The sequence below is a fragment of the Heloderma suspectum genome, chromosome 6 (assembly GCF_057233095.1).
Source record: "Heloderma suspectum isolate Gila_16-S chromosome 6, 16-S_ref, whole genome shotgun sequence".
Taxonomy (NCBI): Eukaryota; Metazoa; Chordata; class Lepidosauria; order Squamata; family Helodermatidae; genus Heloderma; species Heloderma suspectum.
The window spans coordinates 58,144,891-58,170,145 of record NC_139463.1 but is presented as its reverse complement, the minus strand read 5'-3'; the positions used below and the strand labels follow the sequence as shown (position 1 = coordinate 58,170,145).

The window sequence follows — 25,255 nt, the reverse complement described above, 5'->3', positions numbered from 1 at the left end:
AAAAAGGGGACAATCCTGTCTTCTCATTGGTTCTTTGTTCATTACAATATCTGGTGCTGAATAAACAGCTTTAACAAATTGGGATGCAGTTCCCATAACATGAAATAAACCAACAAAGAAACAAGAAAACATTCCACTCAGTCAAATGCCTTCAATGGTCTTTTAACAATTTGTCTATTAACAAAACATTCTAGCAAGTGGTTAATCCACTTAACAAATTGGGCTGCAGATTTTGATGTTCAGCCCCCCCAACTCTGAACAATGAGAAGTTTCAGGGATTCCAGCAGTTAGGCATGGTTCATTTTCTGTAGAAGGAGTAGGGATGGCAGAGAATTCCACCACGGATCTCGGGGAGGCCGAATGCCAACACATTCAGGGGCCCGAAATCTGTGGCAGAACGGCCTGCCAATCCCCCACCCCCCCGCGGATCCCCCTGGGATGAGACTTACCTGGGGCGGATCTTCTGGGTGGCGGCGACTCCAGTGGCGGCTCCGGCGGTGGTTCAGCGGAGGTGGCTGTGGCAGCCAGTCTTCCGACCGGCTGCCACCGACGCCATTTCCCATGTAAAAAAAAAAGTCATAGGCTACATAAAGATTTACGTAGCCTATCAAGGCTAGGTTAAAAAAAACAACAACTTGATAGGCTACATAAAGTTTTACGTAGCCTATCAAGGCTAGGTTTAAAAAAAAAAAATGTGATAGGCTACGTAAAACTTTACGTAGCCTATCATGTCTGACTTTTAAAAAAAAAACACGCGCGTATGCAAATGGCGGCGGCTACGGCCGCCGCCATTTGCATTCTTTATTTTGGCCCATCTTTGTATTCTCCTTATTTTTGCCATCTTCATCTATGTAAATATTTACGTAGACTAAGATGGGCCAAAATAAGGAACGCAAATGGCGGCGGCCGTAGCCACCACCATTTGCGTAAGTGCAGTTTTTTGTGGTTTTTTTAAGTCAGACGTGATAGGCTACGTAAAGATTTACGTAGCCTATCACGGCTGACTACACGGACACAAACGGCAGCGGCTATGGATGTCAGGCTGCTGGCAGAGCCGGCCGGCGGCTCCAAAGAATCCCTGCAGAGCACAGCCAGACGGCCAGGATTCCAGCGAGTATTCCGGGGGGAGGGACGGAGCGACTCCCCCCAGCGAAACCCGGCGGAGCCAGGTAAGGCCAATTTCATACATCCCTAAGAAGGAGACCTCTGTGACTGACATTTTATTTCTGGATGAATACAGGGTGAGCATAAGGTGATGAACCACAACATTAGCACTCCAACAGGGCCCTGTTCCCCTTCCAATGTCCAGGGGAACCCCTGAGTCCAACAGGATTTACTGCAGAGAGCAAAGTCAACCCTCTACCTCTTTTTCGGATCCACGTATTCCTCAGGGAGAGAGAAAGAGAACAGTCACCCTCCTCCAGAAGAGTCCAGTGAGGGGAAAGAAAAGATGAGTCGCACCACCTCTTCCCACCAATAATGTCTTGACCCATCTCATCTCCCGTTGAAACACACCAACAGAACGCTGTGGGCTATCATCTGTCCCTTGTCGTGTGATTAAGAGGGCTTGCCTCCAGGCATCTACTCTGCCTACTGAAATCTTAGAACCAAGACTTACACAGTTGGGAGGGATTTTGAATCTCTTTGCACTCAGAGTCTTTGGGCTCTAAAGAACCCCCAAAGGTCATTCAGACCAACCCCAACCCTAGAAATAATATTAAAGCCTTCCAGAACTTTAAGTTAACAAACAAAACACCATTCCTCCCAGTCAGTATAAAAAATATACAGCAATACAGAAGGGAACTAGAAGGTTTTATTTTAAAATAAAACAAACTGGGATCACAATAAATCCTGTGAGAACAAATAGGTAGCTGAATTGTGAGTGACTGACTGGAAAATGAATTAGCAGGGAGTTTTTTAAAACAATTTATTGAAATCACAGGTTCCTCTCCTGATTAGGTGATCTTTACAATTGAGACTGGGCCTCAGGAGAATAATGTAACATTTGGGAAGGAAGATGCAACTGAGGAGACCAGCCCCGGAGACCAAGATGGAGAAGATTTCCATGGCCACCATGAACTTCCCCTTGGTGCTCAGGTAGCTGGGCAAAAAGGAGACCCAAACGCTGCAAAACCCCAGCATGCTGAAGGTGATAAACTTGGCTTCATTAAAGCTGTTGGGCAGCTTCCTTGCTAGGAAAGCCACCATGAAGCTAACAAGAGACAGAAAACCCATGTAACCCAAGACCGTGTAAAACATGGTGACTGAGCCTTCGTTGCATTCCACGACAATCTCTCCAGGCAGAGAATGGAAGTTGATGTTTAGGAATGGTGGAGAAGTCATCAGCCAGAAAGTGCAGATCACAGCTTGGATGAGGGGGCAGGCCAGGACAATGGAGTTTGTCAGTTGTCTCCCCAAGAGTTTTCTGGCCATGTTTCCTGGTTTGGCGGCCATGAAGGCCAGAACTACCGTGACAGTTTTTGCCAAAATGGAAGAAATCGCAACAGAGAAGATGATGCTGAAAACACTTTGTCGCAGAAGACAGGTGAGCTTTGTGGGTTGGCCAATGAACAGGAAGGAGCAGGGGAAGCAGAGCAGGAGGGAGATGAGGAGGACATAAGTGAGCTCTCGGTTGTTGGCTTTGACAATTGGTGTGTTACGGTGTTGAATGAAGGTTGCCAGTACTAGGGACGTGATCAAGGAGAGGAAAAGAGGTAGAGAAGCTAAGATTTGCCCTAGTGTCTCTTGATAGGAAAGGAAGTGGATCTTCTTGGAGATACACTGGTCTTGGTTCTTGTTTGGGTGTTGATCTTCTGGGCATGGGGCACAGCGAGCTGCATCTGGAATGAGCAACAATGATTGAAATATCGCAATCATGACACAATGTTCATTATGTGGAGCCTTGTTCAGCCCTCAAAGACAGGGATGGAAATAGCCATTCTCTACCTTACTGTACACCTTTGATCATTTTCTGTTTAGGTTTTGGCCATCAGAATACTAGGGACGGCAGAGAATTCCACCACAGATTTCAGTGAGGCCAAATGCACTGGCATTTGGCCCCCTAATACCCATGGCGGAACAACCTGCCACCCCGTGGAATCCCCCCCCCCCCGGGACGAAGGTTACCTGGGGTGGATGTTCTGGGGGTGGCGGTTCCGGTCGTGGCTCTGGCAGCAGCAGCTGGTCTCTTGGCCGCCTTCTGTGGCTGCCATTTGCATCATTGCAAGGAGCAGGGGCACAGATGGCGGCCACTATGCCATTTGTGTAGCTGCCTTTACCGTGATAGGCTACATAAATACTTACTTATTTACGTAGTGGCAGCCTGGCAGGACACAGATAGCAGCCGCTACGACAGCCGCCTTTTGCGGCCGCAGCAGCTGGCCTTTGCCGGAACTCCAGCTGCGGACAGCCCTGGCCAGTGGCTCCGTGGAGCCACTGCGGAGCAGAAGCCGCCCAGGGAGGATTCCGGGGAGAGGGACGGAGCACCTCTCCCTCCCCATGAATCAAAACTGTGAAATGGTAAGTGACTTTCGTACATCCCTATAGAATACCAGAAACAGAAAAGGTACAAAATGCTACTTTTTCTCCCCACATGATACCCCACCCCACCCCACCCCTAAAGATGTAGAAATCCCCTACTTGCCAGTCTGGGGAGGAGTCCGCAGGGGGAAGGATTTGACCCGTTCCTCCCCCCGGAATCCTCGCCAGCCAGCTCCACTCCACGGCGACTCCACTGAGTGCTCAGTGCCGTGCCGTATCACTGAGCACTCACTGCAGGAAGGGATCCAGACGCAAATGGCATCAGCTACGCTATTTGCGTCCCTGTTTTTTCATGCGATAGGCTACGCATTTGTATTCACATAGATATTTGCGTCTCCTATCTCGTGAAAAAACAGGGACGCAAATGGAGTCCACCACGTAAATGGCGTCCAGGACCCTTCCTGCATTGAGTGCTCAGTGATATGGCACAGCAATGGCAGCCGTATCACTTGCTGTATGGAGCTTGCCGGTGAGGAGGATCCAGCTATTCGTGGGTCCGGTGGGAGGCGGAGGTAGGTGGACCCCTTCCACCCTGGACTCTGGAGGCTGGGTATTTATTTATTTATTTATTTATTTATTTATTTCTATACCGCCCAATCCAGCTCATGATCAAACCTCCTGTAAGTTATCTCAGAAGACCCTTGGGCGAATGGGGGGGGGTCCAGGGAAGAGCTGGATGGAGGGAGATTCCATACACACACACATAATGGAAGAATATAGTTCTTCATATTCCCTGGTATGTTTCTTCCTCATTTTGTCCATTCCCTGAGCATGTGCAGAGTGTGCTTTTTATTCAAACAAAGAGAAGGTTGCTGATCTTTCCCTTCATGCTGCATTTGTACAAGCGAAGTGTGACTGCGTCGGAAAGAACTTTCCATTATACTGTCTCTTTTTCTTCATGAGTTTCATATAACAGAGTATGATGTAGTGGTTAGAGTCCAGCCCAGTGAGATAACTAACAGGTTTGCTAATGAGCTGGATGTGGAAATACAAAGCTGAGCTGGGGGCAAGTGGGGTGCTGACATGTGTAGGAGTAAGTTGCATTGAACTCAGTAAGACTTACTTCTGAGTAGACATGCACAGAGATGGTTCTCCTCTCCATTTAGCCTCACCATGTCACCAACCAGGCTGGATGTGGAAACAGAAAGCCTAGCAGGGGGAATAATACTCATGCAGGACTCCAGAGTGGCATGGTCATTTTAAAAGGTTTTCTTTCTTTCTTTCTTTCTTTCTTTCTTTCTTTCTCTTTCTTTCTTTCTTTCTTTCAAACAGCGTTGCTTTAAACAAAGAGTGCATCGCTCAGGCACACCTAGGACAGCCTTCTTTTGGGAAGCCCCTAGGAGGAGGAAGTGTTTTGGCTGAAAGTAATTACTGCACGTCTCAGGGCAGGGGAAAAAATACATAAATATCTACGAAAAATAGCCTTTCTCATGGAGGTTATGCAGAATTATGGCTGTCAGTACGGATTTATCTTTGTAATTCTTGGAGCGGAAAAAAAAGAGGAGAATTCTGGGGGCTTGCAAACGACGGTACGGAGCACTGGCCGCAAACTGTGGAGGTCAAGTGGCACGGAAGGTACACAATTTGTACATCTTTACTAGAAACCATCTTAGAGCAAGCTTAATCCCTCACTCTGAAGATGGGCGATACCAGATTCTATTTCTTAAACATCTCAGACAAGATTTGTCTTATTTTGTCTTTTTACTACAAAAGTGTCAGCATAGCACTAAATACAAGATTTCTTGGATATCATTCTGTCCTGTGAGCTTGTCTTCTTATTACATATCTTGTGGTATTTATGATCTGGGATAAGGTATCTTGTCACTTATCTAATGGCCCATCTGGCCCTGTTATGCTGCTAATTGTAACATGGGCACCTCCTTACCTGGACTCCTTCTTAATCGCTAAATGAGTGCTAATGAACCCTCTCTAATTGCCCGGCACTGCTGTCTCTCATCTGGCAAACCCCAGAGATGAGTCACCTTCACGACTCATGAGTCAGAACACAGAGCTGTGTTGCATTAGCCATTGGGATCTCATTTGTAATTCCAGAACTCTCTTGGAGGCATCTGATTGCAGAACTTCCTGACTGGGGTGAGATGATGCAGGGCTGAGATGATGCAGACAGGAAAGTTTTGCCTGATCTGCCACAGTACCCGACTTGTGCTCAATATTTGGCAAGGAAGAAAATATATTCCTAGGGAAAATGGTGGGCTCCTCTCTGGGACTATGATGATCTTCCCCTTGTCCCCACACCACTCTTGCCCCAGTAAGTTCTGCACTTTTATATGGCTCTTAAAGTCTGAGGTACCTGTCCAGTTAGAAATGGTCCCTTCTGGACAACGATCACATCTGTAGCAGCAAACCGGCTTCCCCTCTGGAACTCTTTTCTGGTGCCCTGGAGAGCACCGCTCCACACACCTCGCGACGGGCACCTCCTGAAAGGGGAAAGGCCAACAGTGGAGGATTTCAACATGGCAGCAATTGCACTGAATGTAGCTACTCAACAGAGTGTCCCATTGCATGATGGAGGGGATTACGAGTTCAGGAGGGGATGGGAAATATGTGGTACCGCTGCCTCTTATTCGAAAGGGAGTTTAGCAGAGAGACGCAAAGCAGAATGCAGGTTTGCCTGTCCGACATTCACATGAAGGCTACAGAACATATAGCGGCCATACTCTTCCTTTAGTTAAGGAATAGGACAGCTTTGCTCACATGTCATCCTGCATATAATGCATGCACAGCTTGCAGTTCCAAAACAAGAGTTTGTTCCATCAGTTTCTCTGTGTTCAGGCAGGAGAGAGAGAGCAAGCCAGGTGCACTCCCAGCAACGGAGAAAGGCGGGGGGGGGGGTATGGGAGGAAGAAACAGGAGGCCACTGGGGGCTATAGAGCGCAAAGGCCAGCTATGTCAGTGCTTTAACTAGCTAAATGCCGAACTTCCCCCTTCCTTTAACTTGCAGAAGAGGTTGCAATTTCCCCAACAGGAGGGCCAAATCTCTCAGAACCATCGTAAAAGAGGCTCTTCTGGTAGACACCAATCCTAATGCCACAACCAGCTGTATGCAGACGAGGCTAAGGGGACAGAGAGCCTCCACCCAGCAAATCCCTTCCCTTGCCCATTATATCAGCAAGTTCATCCCATCCACTTTCCCCCTAGGTGCAGCGAGAGAGAGAGACGGAGCTCTATACTTCTCTCTGCACAGAGAAAGTGACCTCGTCCTGCAGCTCTGTCTGAACCGGGTGCCTCTGTCCTGCCACATTCATCTTCCAACTGGGGTGTAAGGCAGACCCCGGAACATTCCCTTCAACCCCACCTCTGTTGCCCATGTAATTGCTTCAGCGTGAATGGTGAAGTCTTGGCCTGGGGGAGCCCCTGAATCCACTCCCCCAACTTTCACAGAATAAAAAGATCCATTTCGGGAGAAGATCCAGTTCAGGATATCCCATCTCTTGCCATTTTCCATGAAAGAGACTTCATCTCCAGCGCTGTTGTTAAAGCGGATGCTCCTCAAAGAGGCAAGGATCTAAAAAGCAAGAGACACTTAAAAAATGGGGGAAAATGTGAATGAGTTCTGGCATTTTCTAACACTCTGTAACTGCCATTAAGTTAGGAGACTGGTTTTTTTCCTGCACTCCATTAGTAAATTTAATGCTTAAGATGCATCTTATTTTGGCATATCTGCTTGGCTATACTTGGGGAATGGTTCAGGCTATTTTGGCTGGTGCCTACTTGCTACAACACACCCTCGTATCTTTGAGTAGGAGCTGGAGGGGTTTTACTCCGAGCAGCAAAGAGAGCAACATCTGGCGTTCTTCAGCTGGCTGTCAAGATGGAGAATAGATGGGGGTAGCTGCCTGCTGTTTGCTTCTCAGGGGTGTGCTCGGGAACGATGCCACTTTATGGGGAGAATTCCTCCCTCCTCACTATTCACAGTTGCAATTGTAAAATTATTCTGGAAGTGCCATGAATCCCCTCTATCCCTGACTCACTTTCCAGTGCTCTTTCATGGAAAAGATGGCCACGGAAGCATTTCCATGGGGACATGTCCTTCTTCAGAGCTTAAGAAAGGCTGACTCCCCTTCTCCCAGACCTCCCATTTGCTTCCAGGATCAGACCACTGAGAAACCACTGAGGTGCTTTCATACGCTTGCCCAGGGTGAAGGAGGATGTTACCTGCCATGGTTGGATGTCCAGGTGCCTCTTGGCTCCCCCCATCAGTCCACGTTTGGATCCAGACACAGCATGCAATGCGTGTGCCACAGAATAAACACCATTGTAGATCCTGTAGCTGTGACTTGTCATGCTCATTTCGAACATGTTGTGTGGCAGGTCCTCTGCCTTCTCCTTCCCAGTACAGTTTCTCTGTCCTCGTGGAGAGGTTTGGCCTGATTTCAGAAACTGACAGTTAAATGCCTTTTCCCACCAGAAACGGAGAAGGACAAACTCTTGCGGTCGGAGTGTATCTAATGCCGCAAGAAAATGCTTGAATTCTGGCACATCCCTTGTGTGGACTTTGAAGTGCAAAGCACCATTGAAGATTTTTAGATACCACACACCTGAGGGGGCTCCTGCCGCAGCCATTTCCCAATAGGAAGTCATGATCCAAACCTTCCTAAATGGGGTCCTGGTCTTTCTTTCATGATTCCTCAACAACAGTTGTAATTGTGACACAGCACTGGAGGACCCATAGAAAATCATCACTTGGGGCTCAAACCAAGAATGAGGAATAGATCCACTTTGTATCTGATGCCGATAAACTGGGTCTGCTGGATTGAACGTTTCAGAGATGGCCACACAGATGTCATTCTGCTTGAGCATTGGGGTCAGGGTCTGGATGAAATATTCAATGTTGTCACCCTCGGGAGCAAGGAGCCCAATCCAGTTCCAGTGGAAATGCAGGAGCAGCCGGACTAAGCCCACATACTGAGGATTTTCACTGGGATCAATCCGATAGAAGGAAGGGAGTGGCCCTTCCCCTCCCAGAGCAGGGTCCAAAAAGCCATAACCGAGCTGAAGGAAGGAATTTCCTATGAGTCTGTTGTAGCAGAATTTTTGGCATCTAGCACAGTGTTAATGGCATGAGCTTCCATGGACTTTCCAAAGTTGACTGTGGATGCATAAAGTGCTCCCCAGAAGGAAGATGGACATCTTAAAAATACATATCTAAATATAAAGTGAAGCACTGTGATGTCGTTAAGTCTCCCCCACATGTGGATATCACCCCCAAAACTCAGGATGACCATGCACGTAACCTGAAAGAATTTCATAGGATTCCAGTGACTGGGCTCTTGTGTCTAAATTCTAGAAATGTATTGGGGGCTTTCTGACCCTCCCCATGTACAATAGTTTGGTCATAGCAACCTAGGAAGAGTCCTGCTGAATCAGACCAAGGGTCCATCTCATCCAGCATTCTTTTCCCAGAGCTGCAAACCAGATGCTCGTGCGAAACTCACAGGCAGGACATGAGGGCAAGAGCACCTCCTGCCCAGGTTCCCCACAACTAGGGATGTACAAAAGTCACTTACCTTTTCACGAAATTTGATTCGAGGTGGGGGGGAGGCGCTCCGTCCCTCCTCCCCTGAATCCTGGCCGGCCGGGTCCGCAAATGTTTACGTAGCCTATCACATTTTTTTTTTAACTGGAAATGGCGGCGGCGGCAGCTGGTCGGAAGACTGGCCGCTGCAGCCGCCACCGCATCGCCGCTGAACTGCTGCCGGAGCTGCCGCCGCCAGGAGGATTCGCCCAAGTTAAGTCCCATCCCGGGGGGGGCGGGAGGGGCAGACCGTTTCGCCACCAATTTTGGGGGGCCGAATGAGCTGGCATTCGGCCTCCTCGAGATTCGTGGCGAAATTCTCTGACATCCCTACTGGTTGCAGCAAGAACAACAAGGAGTCTTGAGGCACCTTTTTCTTTTATTAGGGATGGCGGAGAATTTCTTCCCGAACCTTCGGGGGGCCGAGCGCCAACGTGTTCGGCCCCCCGAACAAGTTTCGGGGAGAAATTCTCCGCCCCCCCGCCCCCCGCACCCCCCCCAGGATGGGACTTACCTTTGCCGAATGTCCCTCCCGGCGGTGGGTGCGGCCGGTGGTTCATCGGGTCTTCGTCAGGGGCGGGGGCGGCAGCTGATCGTTCGACCGGCTGCCGCCGCCGCCATTGCAATAAAAGGGAAAAAAACAAAAACGCCCCCGTGATAGGCTACATGACGATTAACGTAGCCTATCACGGCTAGATTTGCAAAGTCAGCCGTGATAGTCTACGTAAATCGCCACGTAGCCTATCACGGGTGACTTTAAAAAAAAAAAAGTGCGTACCGATAATGGCGGCCCCCATAGGGAGCCTCCATTCCCATTCCTTATTTGGTCACTGTAGTCTATGTAAATGTTTACATAGACTACGGCGAAAATAAGGGCAACGCTATTTGCGTTGCCCTTATTTTCGCCTTAGTCCATGTAAAGATTTACGTAGACTACAGTGACCAAATAAGGAACGCGAATGGCAGCTCCCTATGGGGGCTGCCATTTGCGTATGTGCTTTTTTTTTTTTTAAAGTCACCCGTGATAGGCTACGTGGCAATTTACGTAGCCTATCACGGCTGACTTTGCAGATCTAGCTGTGATAGGCTACGTTAATCGTCACGTAGCCTATCACGGGGGCATTTTTTTTTTAACTGTTTAGTTCGCGGCCGGGAGAGGAGAGGCGCCTCCTTCCCGGCCTGAATTTCGGCCGGGCAAGGCGAGAAGCCTCCCCCCCAGCCTGAATTTTGGCCGGGCGAGGCGGGAAGCCTCCCCCCCCGGCCTGAACTTCGCGGGGGGAGCAATGAAGCGCCTCCCCCCCACCGCGGGAAATCTTCGAGGACAGGTAAGTGACTTTCGTCCACCCCTATCTTTTATGACTTTTGAAAGTATCAAGGAAATATGTCTGATTTCTCCCAGTCCACACACTTTTTCTGACAGAACAGGCCCTCTGCTGGGTGGGATTAGTCGTGCAGTAGCCATCTGGGATTACTGGCCATCACCAAGGAATGGCAGTTTATCCAGGGCCCCCAACTCCTCCAATCCAGAATACAGGCACTCAGACACTGCAGGGGCTAATCTGTTTCGGAGATCGCCTAGTGTGTCTTAGTGCTCCTGAGCTCTGCAGGCCCCTCAGATCTATCCCCAGATGGATCACCTTACCTGCGGGACCTTGTAGATGCCTGTTAGGGATGCTATTTCTCTAGAAGATTTGGAGTCCAGACCCCCAAGAATGGAGAGCAGTTTATCCTGCCGGTCACATTTATAATTGGGCATCATTCGCCCCCGAGTGGAAAGCAGAGACAGGCTGTTCTGATGCATCCATCTGGCAAGGTCCTTGTGCTCATACATGCGGAAGCCCAGCGTTGTGTTGGGAAGGAGAGCTGGATCCTTGTTGACCTCTGTGATGGCGAACGCCAAGGCTAGGAAGTGCTGCTGGTTCTTGACTATCGACCTACAGTGGAGAGAGGGACACTGAGAGGTGGGTGAGGATCCCAATGGAACTGGTGAGAAGTGCAGTGTTGAAACAGCTTCTGTGTCAAACTTGCCCATTATTCAGAACCATGAGGAGTCGAAAATAGTTGTATTTTTAGAGGAAGGAGCATAGTTCAGTGATAGAATGCCTCCTCTGAAGGTTTCTTGTCCCAGGATCCATCCTTGGCATATACAGGCGATCCTGGGAGAGACAGAGAGAGAGACCCTGCCTAACACCCTGGAGAGCTGCTGCTACTGATGAAAATGGGAACAATTACAGCTATCACTTTTGGGAAGAATTGCAACGATTAAAATGAATGTATTACCTAGAATGTTATTTTTCTTTCAAATGATACCCATTATTACATCGGATTTACCTTTTAAGCAGTGGCAGAGAGATATAATGAAGTTGATATGTCAAGCAATACAAACAAGTTCAAATGCAAAATTTACAAGATGCAAAGGAAAGAGGTGGCTTGGGATTACCAGATTTGAAAACCTATTTTTCTGCCTGCTGCTTGATGTGGATGAAGGAATGGGTGACGTTGAAAAATACAAGACTTTTAGAACTAGAAGGACATGAATTTGGATATGGGTGGCATGGTGATTTGTGGTATGATAAAACAAAAGTGAATGCAGATTTTAATAATCATTATATAAGAAGGGCTGTATTAAGAATTTGGAATGAATATAAATTAAGTATTTATCAAAAAGCACTACATTGGATATCTTCACAAGAAGCAATGCATAGAAGAGAATTTGATAGCACACATAAATGTATAAGATATAATGATTTACTGGAATTGTCACAACTGGAATATAAGTTAAAATCAAGGGGAAACATATTGGAAGAAGGCCATGTCTGCCAGGGGTTTTCATATTGCAAATTAAAGAAAGGTTTAAAATAGATGAGAAAAATGATGGATTTGAACAAACAGAATCTGAGTGTGAAACAGCACTGTGTACAAATGATGATCATATCATTGCGAAACTGTATAAATTACTGTTAAGGAATGAGACAGAGGATGAACAAGTAAAAGGTTGTATGATTAAATGGGCATGAAGAGTTGGTCATAATATATCAATGGAAGAGTGGGAAAGTATGTGGGGAAAAGATCTAAAATGTACTTTATGTACAAGTCTTAAAGAGAATTTTTATAAGATGATGTATAGATGGTATATGTCACCATTAGGGATGGCGGAGAATTTCTCCCCGAAACTTCGGGGGGCTGAGTGCCAACGTGTTCGGCCCCCCGAACAAGTTTCGGGGAGAAATCCTCTGCCCCCCCACCCCCCGCACCCCCCCGGGACGGGACTTACCTTCCTTGAATGTCCCTCCTGGCGGCGGGTCCGGCTGGCGGTTCGTCGGGTGTTCGAGCGGGGCGGGAGCGGCAGCCAGTCTTTCGACCGGCTGCCGCCGCCGCCATTGCAATAAAAAAAAAAAACACGTCCCCTAATAGGCTACGTGACAATTCACGTAGCCTATCACGGCTAGATTTGCAAAGTCAGCCATGATAGGCTATGTGAATCGTCACGTAGCCTATCACGGGTGACTTAAAAAAAAAAAAGTGTGTACGGATAATGGCGGCCCCCATAGGGATCCGCCATTCCCGTTCCTTATTTGGTCGCTGTAGTCTACGTAAATGTTTACATAGACTACGGCAAAAATAAGGGCAACGCTATTTGCGTTGCCCTTATTTTCGCCGTAGTCTACGTAAACATTTACGTAGACTACAGCAACTAAATAAGGAATGCGAATGGCGGCTCCCTATGGGGGCCGCCATTCGCGTACGCGCTTTTTTTTTTTTAAAGTCACCCGTGATAGGCTACGTGACGATTCACGTAGCCTATCACGACTGACTTTGCAGATCTAGCCGTGATAGGCTACGTGAATCGTCACGTAGCCTATCAGGGGGCGTTGTTTTTTGTTTTTTTTTTACTTTCGCGTTCGCGACCAGGCGAGGCGGGAAGCCTCCCCCCCCGGCCTGAATTTCGGCCGGGCAAGGCGGGAAGCCTCCCCCCCCGGCCTGAACTTCGCGGGGGGAGCAGCGAAGCGCTCCCCCCCACCGCGAACAAGCTGCGAGAAAAGGTAAGTGACTTTCGTCCACCCCTAGTCACCATTTAAACTGTCTAAAGTGTATGAGGGTGTTTCTGGACAATATTGGAAATGTGAAGCTCAAGATGGAACGTTTTATCCTTTATGGTGGACTTGTAAAAAAGCTAAAATATTTTGGAAACAAATACAGTTTTTAGCTCAAAGGATATTACATACTACTATAGAATTAACGCCAGAAACCTTTTCATTGGGTCTAACAGATAAACATGTAAAAGAGAAGGGGGGAACCCTCTTTCTCTACATGACAACGGCTGCACGGTTATTGTATGCACAGAAGTGGAAGAATGAAACAAGACCAACTGTGAGCGAGTGGATGATGAAAATGATGTAGCTGGCAGAGATGGCAAAACTTACTGTTATAATTAAAGAAGGATTAACAGCAAAATTTATGTTAGATTGGAAGCCTTTTATAGCATTTGTACAAGAAATAGAGAAAAATGATTTCTATATATGTGGATTTTGAACTTTGAGATGGTTGGTTCCCCTGTATTCTTTATTTTTTTTGTTGTTAAAAATTAGGAGAGAAATGATATAATGTCTGTGAACTCAATGTATGATATACAACTAAGATAAGAAGTAGAAAATAATAATACACATTTGTTGTGTAAGGGGAGCCAAAGGTCGATATCTTACAATCTTTAGAGATATTTTAGTGTATGCGTATTGTGTGTTCATGTTGTTGTTGTTGTTTTCTTTTTAAAAAATAAAATTATTACCTCAGAAAAGAAAAGACAAGAACCCTCAAGTCTACGACTCTCCTTGCAGGTCAAAGCCAATCCTGACAGGCCTCTGAGAGCATCGTCTCAAACCGAGAGATTTCATACATCAGCAGCATTGCTGATGCATTTCCCTGGAAGGGGCTTTCTCATCTGAGAGGAAGGCAGGTAAGCCCCATTCCCAGATCCCTCTGGTGGAAAGTTACCTGTGAATACTGGCTATGTTTAATCGGGGGAATCTAAGGAAGCCTTCTGACTTTTTGAAATAATAAGTGCCAAGGTGTAAATTCCCACCGACAATGAGGTCTCCCGGCCTGTAATAATCTTCTTCCAGGTTAGATGTCCAGGTCAGGGGGCACGTGGTCTTCAGCATCCTCTCGGTGGCCTGAGGCAGGAGCCAAAATAGCAGCAGCAGCAGCCAAATCATCAGCAGCACAGGGAGACCTTCCCTGCTAGGTCAGAGACAAAGAGAATGAGAGAAAGACGCCCTGGCAGGGGAATTAGATCACAGCAAGAAGAGAACAGATGCCAAGTGACCAGACACCACCCCAGCCCCATGTGGAGTCACTCCTGGCATATTTCTATTAGGCATGTTTTCTCCAGGATTTCTTTGTTATTGACTTGCTGGAGGGAAATCCCTGGAGGATTAATCCAGAATTATTGTCATTTTGATAATTCCAGCCAAGAGAAATCACCGCATCCCAATAACACTGGTACCCTTTGCACTTTGGAGGGAGAAAAACAGATTTGCATCACTCTTTGCTTCTTTGTGGGCCACTTGGACTTGACCTGAGTCATCAGGCTCTTCCCTTTCACCTGTGTCAATGTGAGCACTTAAATCCAAGATGGAGTCTAGCTCAGCATAAACATAGCCTCCCTTCTCAGGCACATCCTCAGCTCTGATAAGATAAACGGTACCAGAGCTCGGTTGCATGGAATGTGCTGAGACGGAGATATCGCCCTTTGACTAGGGATGTATGAATTGTGTACCTTCCGTGCCGCTTGAATTACACAGTTTGCGGCCACTGCTCTGTACCGTCATTTGCAAGTAGGGATGGCCGTGAATTTCTCCACGAATCTTGAGGATGCCGAATGCCAACGCATTCGGCCCCCTGAAATTGTTGGTGAAATTCTCCGCCACCCACCGCCACCCCCCCCCCGGGATGGGACTTACCTCATGCGAATGTCCCTCTCGGCAGTGGGTCCCAATGGTGTTTCGGCAGCGTTTCGGCGGGGGCAGCAGCTGGTCTTCCGACCGGCTGCCGCCACCGCCATTACAAAATAAAGTAAAAAAAAAAAAAACACCTGTGATAGGCTACGTAACAATTAACATAGCCTATCATGGGTGACTTTGGGGGGGGGAAAAAAGCGCATACGCTAGGGATGGGGGAGAATTTCTCCCCGAAACTTCGGGGGGCCGACTGCCAACGCATTCGGTCCTCCGAAGGTTGTTCAGGGAGAAATTCTCTGCAAATTCGGGGAGAAATTCTCCACAACGCAAATAGCGTTGCCCTTATTTTCTCCGTAGTCTACGTAAATCTTTACGTAGACTACAGGGACCAAATAAGGAACGTGAATGGCGGCTCCCTATGGGGGCCGCCATTTGCATACGTGCTTTTTTTTTTTCAAAGTCACCCGTGATAGGCTACGTGATGATTAACGGAGCCTATCATGGCTGACTTTGCAGATCTAGCCATGATAGGCTACGTAAATCGTTACGTAGCCTATCACAGGGCTGTTTTTTTTTTCTTTTGAAGTTCGCGGCCAGGGAGACGGGGCGCTTCTCCCCGGCCTGAATTTCGTCCGGGCGAGGAGGGAAGCCTCCCCCGCAGGCCTGAACTTCGGGGGGAGCAGCCAAGCGCCTCCCCCCCACCGGGAAGCAAGCTGCGGGACCAGGTAAGTGACTTTCGTACATCCCTAGCGTACGCAAATGGCGGCGCCCATGGGTGCCGCCATTTGCGTTCCTTTTTTGGTCCCGGGTAGTCTACGTAAAGATTTGCATAGACTACGGCAAAAATAAGGGCATCGCAAATAGCGTTGCCCTTATTTTCACCATAGTCTACGTAAATCTTTTCGTAGACTACCCAGGACCAAATAAGGAACGCAAATGGCGGCGCCCATGGGCGCTGCCATTTGCGTACACGCTTTTTTTTTCCAAAGTCACCCGTGATAGGCTACGTAACGATCAACGTAGCCTATCACGGCTGACTTTGGAAATCTAGCTGTGATAGGCTATGTAAATCATTACGTAGCCTATCACGTGTTGTTGGGTTTTTTTACTTTATTTTGTAATGGCGGCGGCGGGAAACGCCCCCAGGACCCGTCGCCGAGAGGGACATTCGAGGGAGGTAAGTCCCATCCCGGGGGGGTGGGGGGGCGGAGAATTCCACCAACAATTTCGGGGGGCCAAATGCTTTGGCATTCGGCCTCCCCGAGATTCGTGGAGAAATTCTCCGACATCCCTAGAGGAATCTCCATCAGCTGTTGGCCCTGGGAAAGAGGAACGCGCTCCTCTCCCAGGAGCAACTCCTCTTCCTCAGAATCAGAACTACTCTGGGATTCTATGGGCTCAGTGTCCACCCTGACTTCATCCCCGCTCCCATTAGGCCCCCCCTCATGCCCCTCCCCTGGGGCCCCCAGTTTGTGGGGGTACAGCTGGTGGAAGCACCTCAGCAGCAACGGAGCATACACATTTTCCGCGGGTTCCCAGGATCGCTTATCTGGCCCGTACCCCTTCCAGTCTACCAGATATTGCAAGCGGCCACGAGAAAGGCGGGAGTCCAGAATCTCTGCACTCCACACTAGCGGCGGGGGGGAGCCGACTGAGCGATGAGGGTTGCCAGAAACCAGGGGGGACAGCCAAGGACCGATGAAAAACAGGATGGATCTTCATGGAGGGGGGGAGAGCCAGGCAAAAAGCAACAGGGTTAATCTGGGCCATAATCTGGAATGGCCCCGTGTGGCGAGGCGCGAGCTTCCTTGCGGGCGAGTGAGAGGGGAGGTATTGGGTGGACAACCAAACCCAGTCCCCAGGTTGCAGAGACGGACCTGGCTGGCGCCGCCGGTCTGCAGAGGCCTTGTAGGCTGTCTTGGCTTGTTCGAGGGAGTCCCGTAAGAGGTGGTGTACCGCTCGCAACCCCTCTAAAAAGTCCTGGGCCGCTGGCACCAAAGACAGAGCTAGGGTGGATGGGAAGGCCTTGGAGTGGTAACCAAAATTGGCAAAAAATGGAGTTTGGCAGGTGGAAGCATGGCAAGCATTGTTATAAGCAAATTCTACAAGAGGCAGCAAGGAAAACCAGTCATCCTGCTGGTAAATGACATAACAGAGCAGATATTGCTCCAGAGTCACATTGGTGCACTCGGTCTGACCGTCCGTCTGTGGATGGTGGGCGGAGGAAAGACGGAGCATCACATGGAGCAATGCCAGTAGCTCCCTCCAGAAATGGGCAGTGAATTGGGCCCCCCTATCGGAAATGAGACCCTCGGGCCATCCGTGGAGGCGGAAAACATGCGCCACGAACAGCTCTGCCATCTCCCTGGCTGTGGGCAACCCAGAGCAAGGGATGAAATGGGCCATCTTATTAAACAAATCCACCACCACCAGAATAGTGGTCTTATCGTGTGAGCGAGGCAAGTAAGTGATGAAGTCAAGGGAGAGCAGTTTCCAAGGTCCTGAGAGGGTAGGCAGGGGCTGAAGCAAGCCTGTGGGCTTGCCTGAGGGGGCCTTCGCCCGCTGGCAGGTTGGGCAGGAGGCAACATAGGACTTGACGTCCTGACACACACGAGGCCACCAAAAATCCCTCGTCACTCCATGCAAGGTCTTGGCGATGCCAAAATGCCCAGCTGTGGGGGAGTCGTGACACTGATGGAGGACCTTCTCACAGAGGGGTCTAGAAGGCACATAGACCCGGCCGGAATGGTAAAGCAGGCCAACTCACAAACAGAAGGGGGTAGAGGGGCGGGCCGAGGCTAGCCCCAATTCCTCCACCTTTGTGCAAACAAAAGCATCCTGAGCCTATGCAGAGAGAAGGAGCTCCTCCCAAGAATGAGGCACTGCAGCTGCCGCCAGGCCTTGGAGGGGAAGAATCGGGGGGGGGGAATTTTCCTCACTCCCTGGCTGGAGGTCAGGCTTACAAGAAAGAGCATCTGCTTGTAGGTTGTCTGAGGCCTTCACACGGCAAATCTTAAGGTGGAACCGAGAAAAAAAAAGTGACCACCTAATCTGCCGCTGGTTTAAGGCACGGGCTGTCTGAAGATGTTCGAGGTTGCAATGGTCAGTTTTAACTTCGACTGGGTGCTGAGCCCCCTCCAGGAGATGACGCCAGGTCTCCAAAGTGGACTTGATGGCCAACAGTTCCTTCTCCCAGATGGTACAATTCCTCTCAGACATGGTCAGTTTCCTGGAGTGGTAGGCGCAGGGTTGCAGCCCGCCGCCCTCCCAATCTGGCTGAAAGAGCACCGCCCCCACTGCGAAGTCAGAGGCATCGGTCTGCACTACAAAAGGCTTCCTCGGGTCGGGATGTAACAGGATCGGCTCAGAACTGAAAAGCTTCTTAAGTTCCTCGAAAGCCTGTTGGGCAGATGCCGTCCAATGAAAAGGAGATTTCTTGCCCTTAAGGAGGTCCGTGAGAGGAGATGTCAGCCGAGCAAAACTGGGCAGGAACTTTCTGTAAAAATTAGCAAAACCCAGAAAACGTTGCAAGTCCTTCTTGGTGGATGGAGCCTGCCAGGAGAGGACAGCCTGGACCTTTGCAGGATCCATCCTGATACCGTCAGGCGAAATAATGTAGCCAAGAAAGTCCAAAGAGGTTAGGTCAAACACACATTTCTCCAGCTTGGCATAAAGATGGTTCTCGCAGAGGCGCTGGAGGATGGCAGAGACATGAAGCTGATGGGCATGGGTGTCCTCAGAAAATATAAGTAAATCATCAAGATAAACAATGAGGAAAGTGTCCAAATAGTCCCCGAAGATGGCATTCATAAAACGCGAAAAAGGGGGGGGCGCAGGTGAGCCCAAAAGGCATTACTAGGTATTCATACGCTCCGTACCTGGTCCCGAAACTGGTCTTCCACTCATCCCCCTCCCGGATGCGAATCAGATTGTATGCGTTACACAGGTCCAACTTTGTGAAAATCTTGGCTCGCCCCAGGCGCTCCAGCATCTCAGGTATGAGGGGGAGGGGGAACTTGTCAGGGATGAAAACGGAATTTAGATTTCTGAAATCATGGACCGGCCTGAGTTCTCCAGATCTCTGGGCCATAAAGAAGGTAGGAGCGCAGGTGGGGGAGGAGGAGGGGCGAATGAAACCGCATTTGAGATTTGTGTCCAAAAACCTCTGCAGAGCTCGAAGTTCCGGCTCCGACATTGAATACAGCCGGCCAGCGGGGATGGTCACCCCTGGAATGAGGTTAATGGCACAGTCAAAAGGGCAGTGGGGGGAAAGCTGGCCAGCCTCCTTCTTGTCAAACACATCCCGAAAAGCTGCATACTTCTCTGGGAGGATGACAGTAGCTGAAGGACTGCCAGAAGCAGACAAGGAGGGGGAGGAAAGGGTTAATGCCTGGGCTGGGACTGGCACCTCCTCTGGGAGGCAATGCTCCCGGCAGTAGGGAGACACAAACTCCACTTGCTGAAGCCCCCAAGAAATCTGAGGGTTGTGCTTAGAGAGCCAGGAAACACCCAGCATGATTGGGTATAATGGAACCTTGGCCAAGTGAAACTGAATCTGCTCAATGTGGAACTGGGCGCGCAGAGTGAGCAGAACTGTAATACGGGTCACCGCGCCCGAAGAGAGAAGGCGCCCATCAATGGTCTCCACTGCCAAGGGGGCAGGAAGGGGCAGGGTAGGAATCCTGCGGAAGAGGGCAAAGGTCTCATCCATGAAACTGATCGTAGCCCCCGTGTCCACTAAAGCTAGGGCCTCCACCCCACCCCACTGAGAGGAGTGGAGGTGAACATGCAACAGCAGATGGGAGGGTGGGGGGAGTTGGGGAAGGCACCCACCCGGTGGGGAATGGACCCCCACACTGGAGGCCCCCAACAAGCTTGGGGGGCAGTCTAGTCAGGCCTGGGGACGAGGAGGAGAAGGAGGGGGAAGGAGAGGAGGAGGAGGCAGCGGAGCTGTGGATTTCACTCAGCAGGTCTTGGCAAAATTCCCCAGCTTTCCACATCGAAAACATCGGCGCTCAGCACGCCGGCGCTCAAGCTCCTCTGGCGGCAGTGAGGCTCAGGTAGCCCCCAGCTGCATCGGGGTCTCCTCCACCCCCAGCGCCGGAGCGGGGGGAGGGGGAGGAGGCAGGAAACATGGGGGAATGGGAGGAGGGAAATCCCAGCCCCCGGCACCCCACCGGGTCTGCTGGCGCCCCTCCAGCCGACTATCCATCTGAAGGCAGGTCTGGATGAGCTCCTCCAAAGTAGGCAGGCTGGGCGTGCGCGCCAACTCATCTCGTCGTTCAAACCATCCAAAAACTGAGCCACCAGCGCGGCATCATTCCACTGTAAATCCTGCATCAGCAAGCGAAAGGTTGTCGCGTAGCTGGAAACTGAGTCCTTGCCCTGCTGGAGGCGGTGAATCTCCTGAGAAGCTGTCTGCGTGCGCAGGGGGTCACCGAAAAAATGTGCCATGGCTGTCATGAAACCTTGATAGTCCCCGAGCAGGGGGTCATTAGCGAGCAGGAGCCCCGAAGCCCATTTAGCTGCCATGCCTGACAGTAGGATAATGATGAAACCCACACGAACCTGTTCCATCTGGAAATCCTCAGGTCTAAGACACATGTACAGCTCTGATTGGGCCCTGAAAATCTGAAAAAGTCCTTTCTCACCAGAAAACGTCTCTGGCAAAGCCACCGGGCACTTGCAGCGGGGGAGAATCGGAGGTGGAGGGGGTTGAACCGCAGCCTGTAGATTCTGCACGGCAGCCGTCAGTTGAGCCATCTGATCACGGAGCATCTGGTTCTCTTGCACTAGAGCTTGCACTGCTGCATCCCTGGCACCCTCCATAAGGCAATAGGAGAAGAGAGAGAGAGAGGGAAAAAAAAAAGAGGAATGGGGACCAAGATGTCAAGGGCTCCTTGGAGGCCTCTCTCAGTCTAATCCAGTAGCCAAGTCCAGACACAGACAAATGGATTCTTTTCAAAGCTTTATTCCTCTTTTACAACTTAACAACTCTAGGGATGGATGAAAGTCACTTACCTGATCCCAAAGCTTGCTTTGTGGTGGGGGGGAGGCGCTCCGTCCCTCCCCCAAAATTCTGGGTGGGGGAGGAGGCGCCCCATCCCTCCCCGCCGAAATTCTGGATGGGGGGAGCGCCCCGCCTCTCCGGCCGCGAAAGTTCTTTTCCTGCCGGGACGCAAATGGCAGCGGCCGTAGCCGCTGCCATTTTCGTCCCTGGCCCGCAGTCAGCCATGATAGGCTACGTAAATGTTTACATAGCCTATCACGGCTGACTTTGAGAGAAAAAAAAAGCGCATACGCGAATGGTGGCGCCCATGGGTGCCGCCATTTGCGTAAACGCTTTTTTTTTTTTCAAAGTCAGCTGTGATAGGCTACGTAAACATTTATGTAGCCTATCATGGTGTTTTTTGAAAATGTAGCTGTGATAGGCTACGTAAATCTTTACATAGCCTATCACGTTTGTTGTTGTTGTTGTTGTTTTACTTGGAAATGGCGGTGGCTGCAGCCGGTTAGAAGACCGGCCGCCGCCGCCATCGCCATCGCCGAACCGCCGCCGAACCACCGCTGGGAGCAGCCGGGAGCCGCCGCCGCCAGGGACATTCGCACAAGGTAAGTCCCATCCCGGGGGGGGTGGCGGGGGGGTGGCGGACCGTTTCTCCACCAATTTCGGGGGGCCGAATGCATTGGCATTCGGCCACCCAGAGATTCGTGGAGAAATTCTCTGACATCCCTAAACTCTACTGTTAGCAACTAGATATGAGCAGCAGAGTACCTATGCTTTACGTTGGAACAGTTGGTCCCCGTTTGAAAGGGAATTACTGGCAGACCCCTGAACTTAAGGACTAGGGAGAGTCCCTCCCCTTTTCCCTTGGATCCTCTGGGCGCAGCCGTTATTTGCACACCAACTGGGCACTACGCCTCCTTTCTGCACCCTCCATTTGGCACCGCTCTCTGCATCGGCGTCGCGCATCCACCAAGTCTGCTTCCCATGCTCTGTCACTCCCAGGACTGCTTTCTAAGCTAGGAATGCTGGTGGGGGGAATCTCCGTCAGCTGTTGGCCCTGGAAAACAGGAGCGCACTCCTCTCCCAGGAGCGACTCCTCTTCCTCAGAATCAGAACTACTCTGGGATTCTATGGGCTCAGTGTCCACCCTGATACTGGGTGACTTTTGGCTGGACTCTCACAACTACACCACACTTCTGTTATGAAACTCATGAAGAAAAAGAGACAGTATAATGAAAAGTTCTTTCTGAAGCAGTCACACTTCACTTGTACGAATGCAGCATGAATGGAAAGATTAGCAACCTTCTCTTTGTTTGAATAAAAAGCACACTCTGCACATGCTCAGGGAATGGACAAAATGAGGAAGAAACATACCAGGGAATATGAAGAACTATATTCTTCGTGTGTTTGTGTGTGTGTGTCTGTGTTGTGTGTGTGTGTGTGTGTGTGTAATCTCCCTCCATCCAGCTGTTCCCTGGAACCCCCCACCCATTCGCCTAAGGGTCTTCTGAGATAACCAACAGGAGGTTTGATCATGAGCTGGATGTGGAAATACAAAGCTGAGCTGGGGGCAAGTGAGGTGCTGACATGTGTAGGAGTAAGTTGCATTGAACTCAATAAGACTTACTTCTGAGTAGACATGCACAGAGATGGTTCTCCTCTCTGCTCAGCTTTGTATTTCCACATCCAGTTCATTATCAGACCTCATTGTGTACACCTCTATCCTTTCTCCCCTTATTCACCTTCTTTCCAAAGATAAACAATCGCAGATGTTGTGACTCTCCTCATAGGGGAGTTGTTCCAGCCCCTTGATCATTTCAGTTGCCCTGTTCTGCACCTTTGACACCTCTGCAATGTCCTTCCTTGGTGTGGTGACCAGGACTGTACACAGGATTCTAAGTGTGGTTGCACCCGGGTTTTGTATAAGTGGAGTTTGATCATGGAAGTTTTATTTTCAGCTCCTTTGCTAATTATGCCACACATGGAATTTTCCATTTTCACAGCAGCCACACACTGGGATGACATTTTCATTGAGCTGTCCACTGCAACCCTGAGATCTCTTTCATGGTCAGCCACTGCTAGCTCAGATCACATCAGCTTGTAGGTGAAATTGGGATTTTTTGCCCCAACATGCATCACATTACACTTGCTTACGCTGAACCACATTTGATCAAACTGGATCCATTCTTCATGGAAAGGCATCAAGACACGCAAGACAGAAAATGGGAGGCAATGTTAGTGGGGCTGAAAAAGACATCCCCGAAGTGCCCCCACTCCACACGCTTTCTGTTGACATCCTATGGTGTGTGGCTGAAACATGGGCCATTTTATACGGAAATACGAATATAAGAAGAGCCATGCCAGATCAGACCAGTTCTCTTACCCTTTCCTCCTTGCACTGTCCTCACAGAGTTCTGGAGTTATAAGGACCCCTGAAGACAGGTCAGTCAGTCCAAGATGGAGGGGGCTTTACCTCAGGATATCCAGAGGTTAACTATGCCACACCTCTCCCCATCTCAGAAACGGAAGGGGTGGCAAACTTAATAGTGAGGAAGACAAAGAGTTCCAGTACTTATTTTTGATGAGACTATTAGACTCCCTCATCCCTAAGAAAAAAGGAGGGCTGAGCTCTCTGGTAAGGAAATGTCAGAGTATTAGGGATGTTGGAGAATTCTGCCATGGGCTCCAGTGAGGCTGGATTATTTAGAATCCGGTCCCCCAGACTCCCTGGGGGAATGGGGCAATCTCCCCCCGCAACCCCACGGAATCCCCTCGGGATGGAGCATATCTGCTCCGGGTTGTCTTCCGGCCACTGGCGGTCTGCGTAGCGGCTGCCATTTGTGTCCCTGCCTTTTGCTGTGATAGGCTATGTAGATACTTACGTAGCCTATCACGGCAAAAGACAGGGACGCAAATGGCGTAGTGGCCACCATTTGTGTCCCTGCCTTCTGCCGTGATAGGCTACGTTGATACTTACGTTGACTATCACGGCTTGGCAGGGACACAAATGGTGGCCAGCATAGCGGAAGTCCGGCTGCAGCTGGTGGCTCCACGGCCTTATCACAGAGCGCAGCCAGCCAGGCAGGATTCCGGAGAAGGAGGGATTGCCTCCCCCACACTGCAGATGCCCCTGAGCGGAGCAAGGTAAGGGATCTGTACATCCCTACAGAGTATCAGAAACCATTTTTTTTCCTCTGTGGAGAGTTTCATAAACACAGACCTCAGAAAGAGAAGGGGGCACCATCTCTCCAGTCTAAGACAAGGGAGTTCCCTCTAGCCTAGGACTTCCTGCCTTTCCCCTGAAGCTTCCATGACAGGGGGAGCAGTTCTGTCAGGAAGCGGCCTCTGTCTTCTGAACCCTGAGGGTTCAAGGGGGTGTCTCCAAGAGCAACAGCAGAAGAGCCTGTTAGCTCCTTCAGAAAGAATAAAGGAGTAGAAAAATGAATAAGAATTCCTCGTGACACTCTGAGGGGTTCCCGGGTTCCCCTGGTCTGGAAGTTTCATTCTGGTTCCAAAGCTGTGGATAAAATGCAGGCTCAGCCTGAGCCATTGATTGTTCAACCAGTCTTTCAAGTCTGCATCCAGTCATGGAGGAGGGGAGGATGGAGGAGCTGAGCTAGCAGGAGAGGCAGGCAGAGAAGGGCCGGAGTCCAGGGCTAGAGCACACAGTCTTCATGCAGAAGGTCCCAGTTTTGATCCCCAGGATCTCCAGCTAGAGTTGGGAACAGCTCTCGTCTAAATTAGGGATGTTAGAGAATTCTGCCACGGATCCCAGGGAGGCAAATTCCAGTGAATTTGGCCCCCTGGAATCCATGGCGGAACGGAGCAACCCACCCCACCACCCCATGAAAGCCCAAGGAAATGGAGCCTACCTGGCTGCGACTCCAGCGGCTCCGGCGACTCCAGCAGCAGTGGCAGCTCTAGCTGCTGCCGGGCTGAGGCCGCAATTGGCGGCCTCTACTCCAGCCGCCATTTGTGTCCCTGGCAAGCAGTGATAGGCTACAAAAGTATCTACATAGCCTATCACGGCTTAGGACAGGGACACAAATGGTGTAGCCGCCGCCATTTGTGTTCGTGTCTTTAGCCGTGATAGGCTATGTATATATTTACATAGCCTATCATGGCAAAAGACAGAAGAGCAAATGGCGTAGCAGCTACATAAATATATACATAGCCTATCATGGCAATAGGAAGGAATGCAAATGGCAGCTGCCA

At 49.9% G+C, this 25,255-nt stretch overlaps 1 protein-coding gene across 1 annotated transcript; it reads right to left on the bottom strand.

The window, feature by feature from the left end:
- Window positions 1-1,792: 1,792 nt before the first annotated feature.
- LOC146340939 (vomeronasal type-2 receptor 26-like) lies at window positions 1,793-25,013 on the bottom strand. Its single transcript, XM_084807278.1, has 7 exons — window positions 24,913-25,013; window positions 14,120-14,314; window positions 10,719-11,010; window positions 8,245-8,400; window positions 7,717-7,905; window positions 5,852-5,978; window positions 1,793-2,840 (listed from the first exon to the last, which is right to left on the bottom strand). The coding sequence occupies exons 1-7, from the start codon at window positions 25,011-25,013 to the stop codon at window positions 1,918-1,920; spliced, it is 1,983 nt and encodes a 660-aa protein (XP_084663404.1). The 3' UTR covers window positions 1,793-1,917.
- Window positions 25,014-25,255: the final 242 nt, after the last annotated feature.

What these genes read in the sequence shown, in the direction of transcription:
- LOC146340939 (XM_084807278.1), bottom strand. Translation starts at nt 25,013, where the DNA reads ATGGCGGCTGGAGTAGAGGCCGCCAATTGCGGCCTCAGCCCGGCAGCA. An exon ending in GGCACTTATTATTTCAAAAA is followed by an intron (nt 11,011 to 14,119) that starts GTCAGAAGGCTT and finishes TCTCCACTGTAG; the next exon opens with GTCGATAGTCAAGAACCAGC. An exon ending in GCATCTACAAGGTCCCGCAG is followed by an intron (nt 8,401 to 10,718) that starts GTAAGGTGATCC and finishes CTTGCTCCCGAG; the next exon opens with GGTGACAACATTGAATATTT.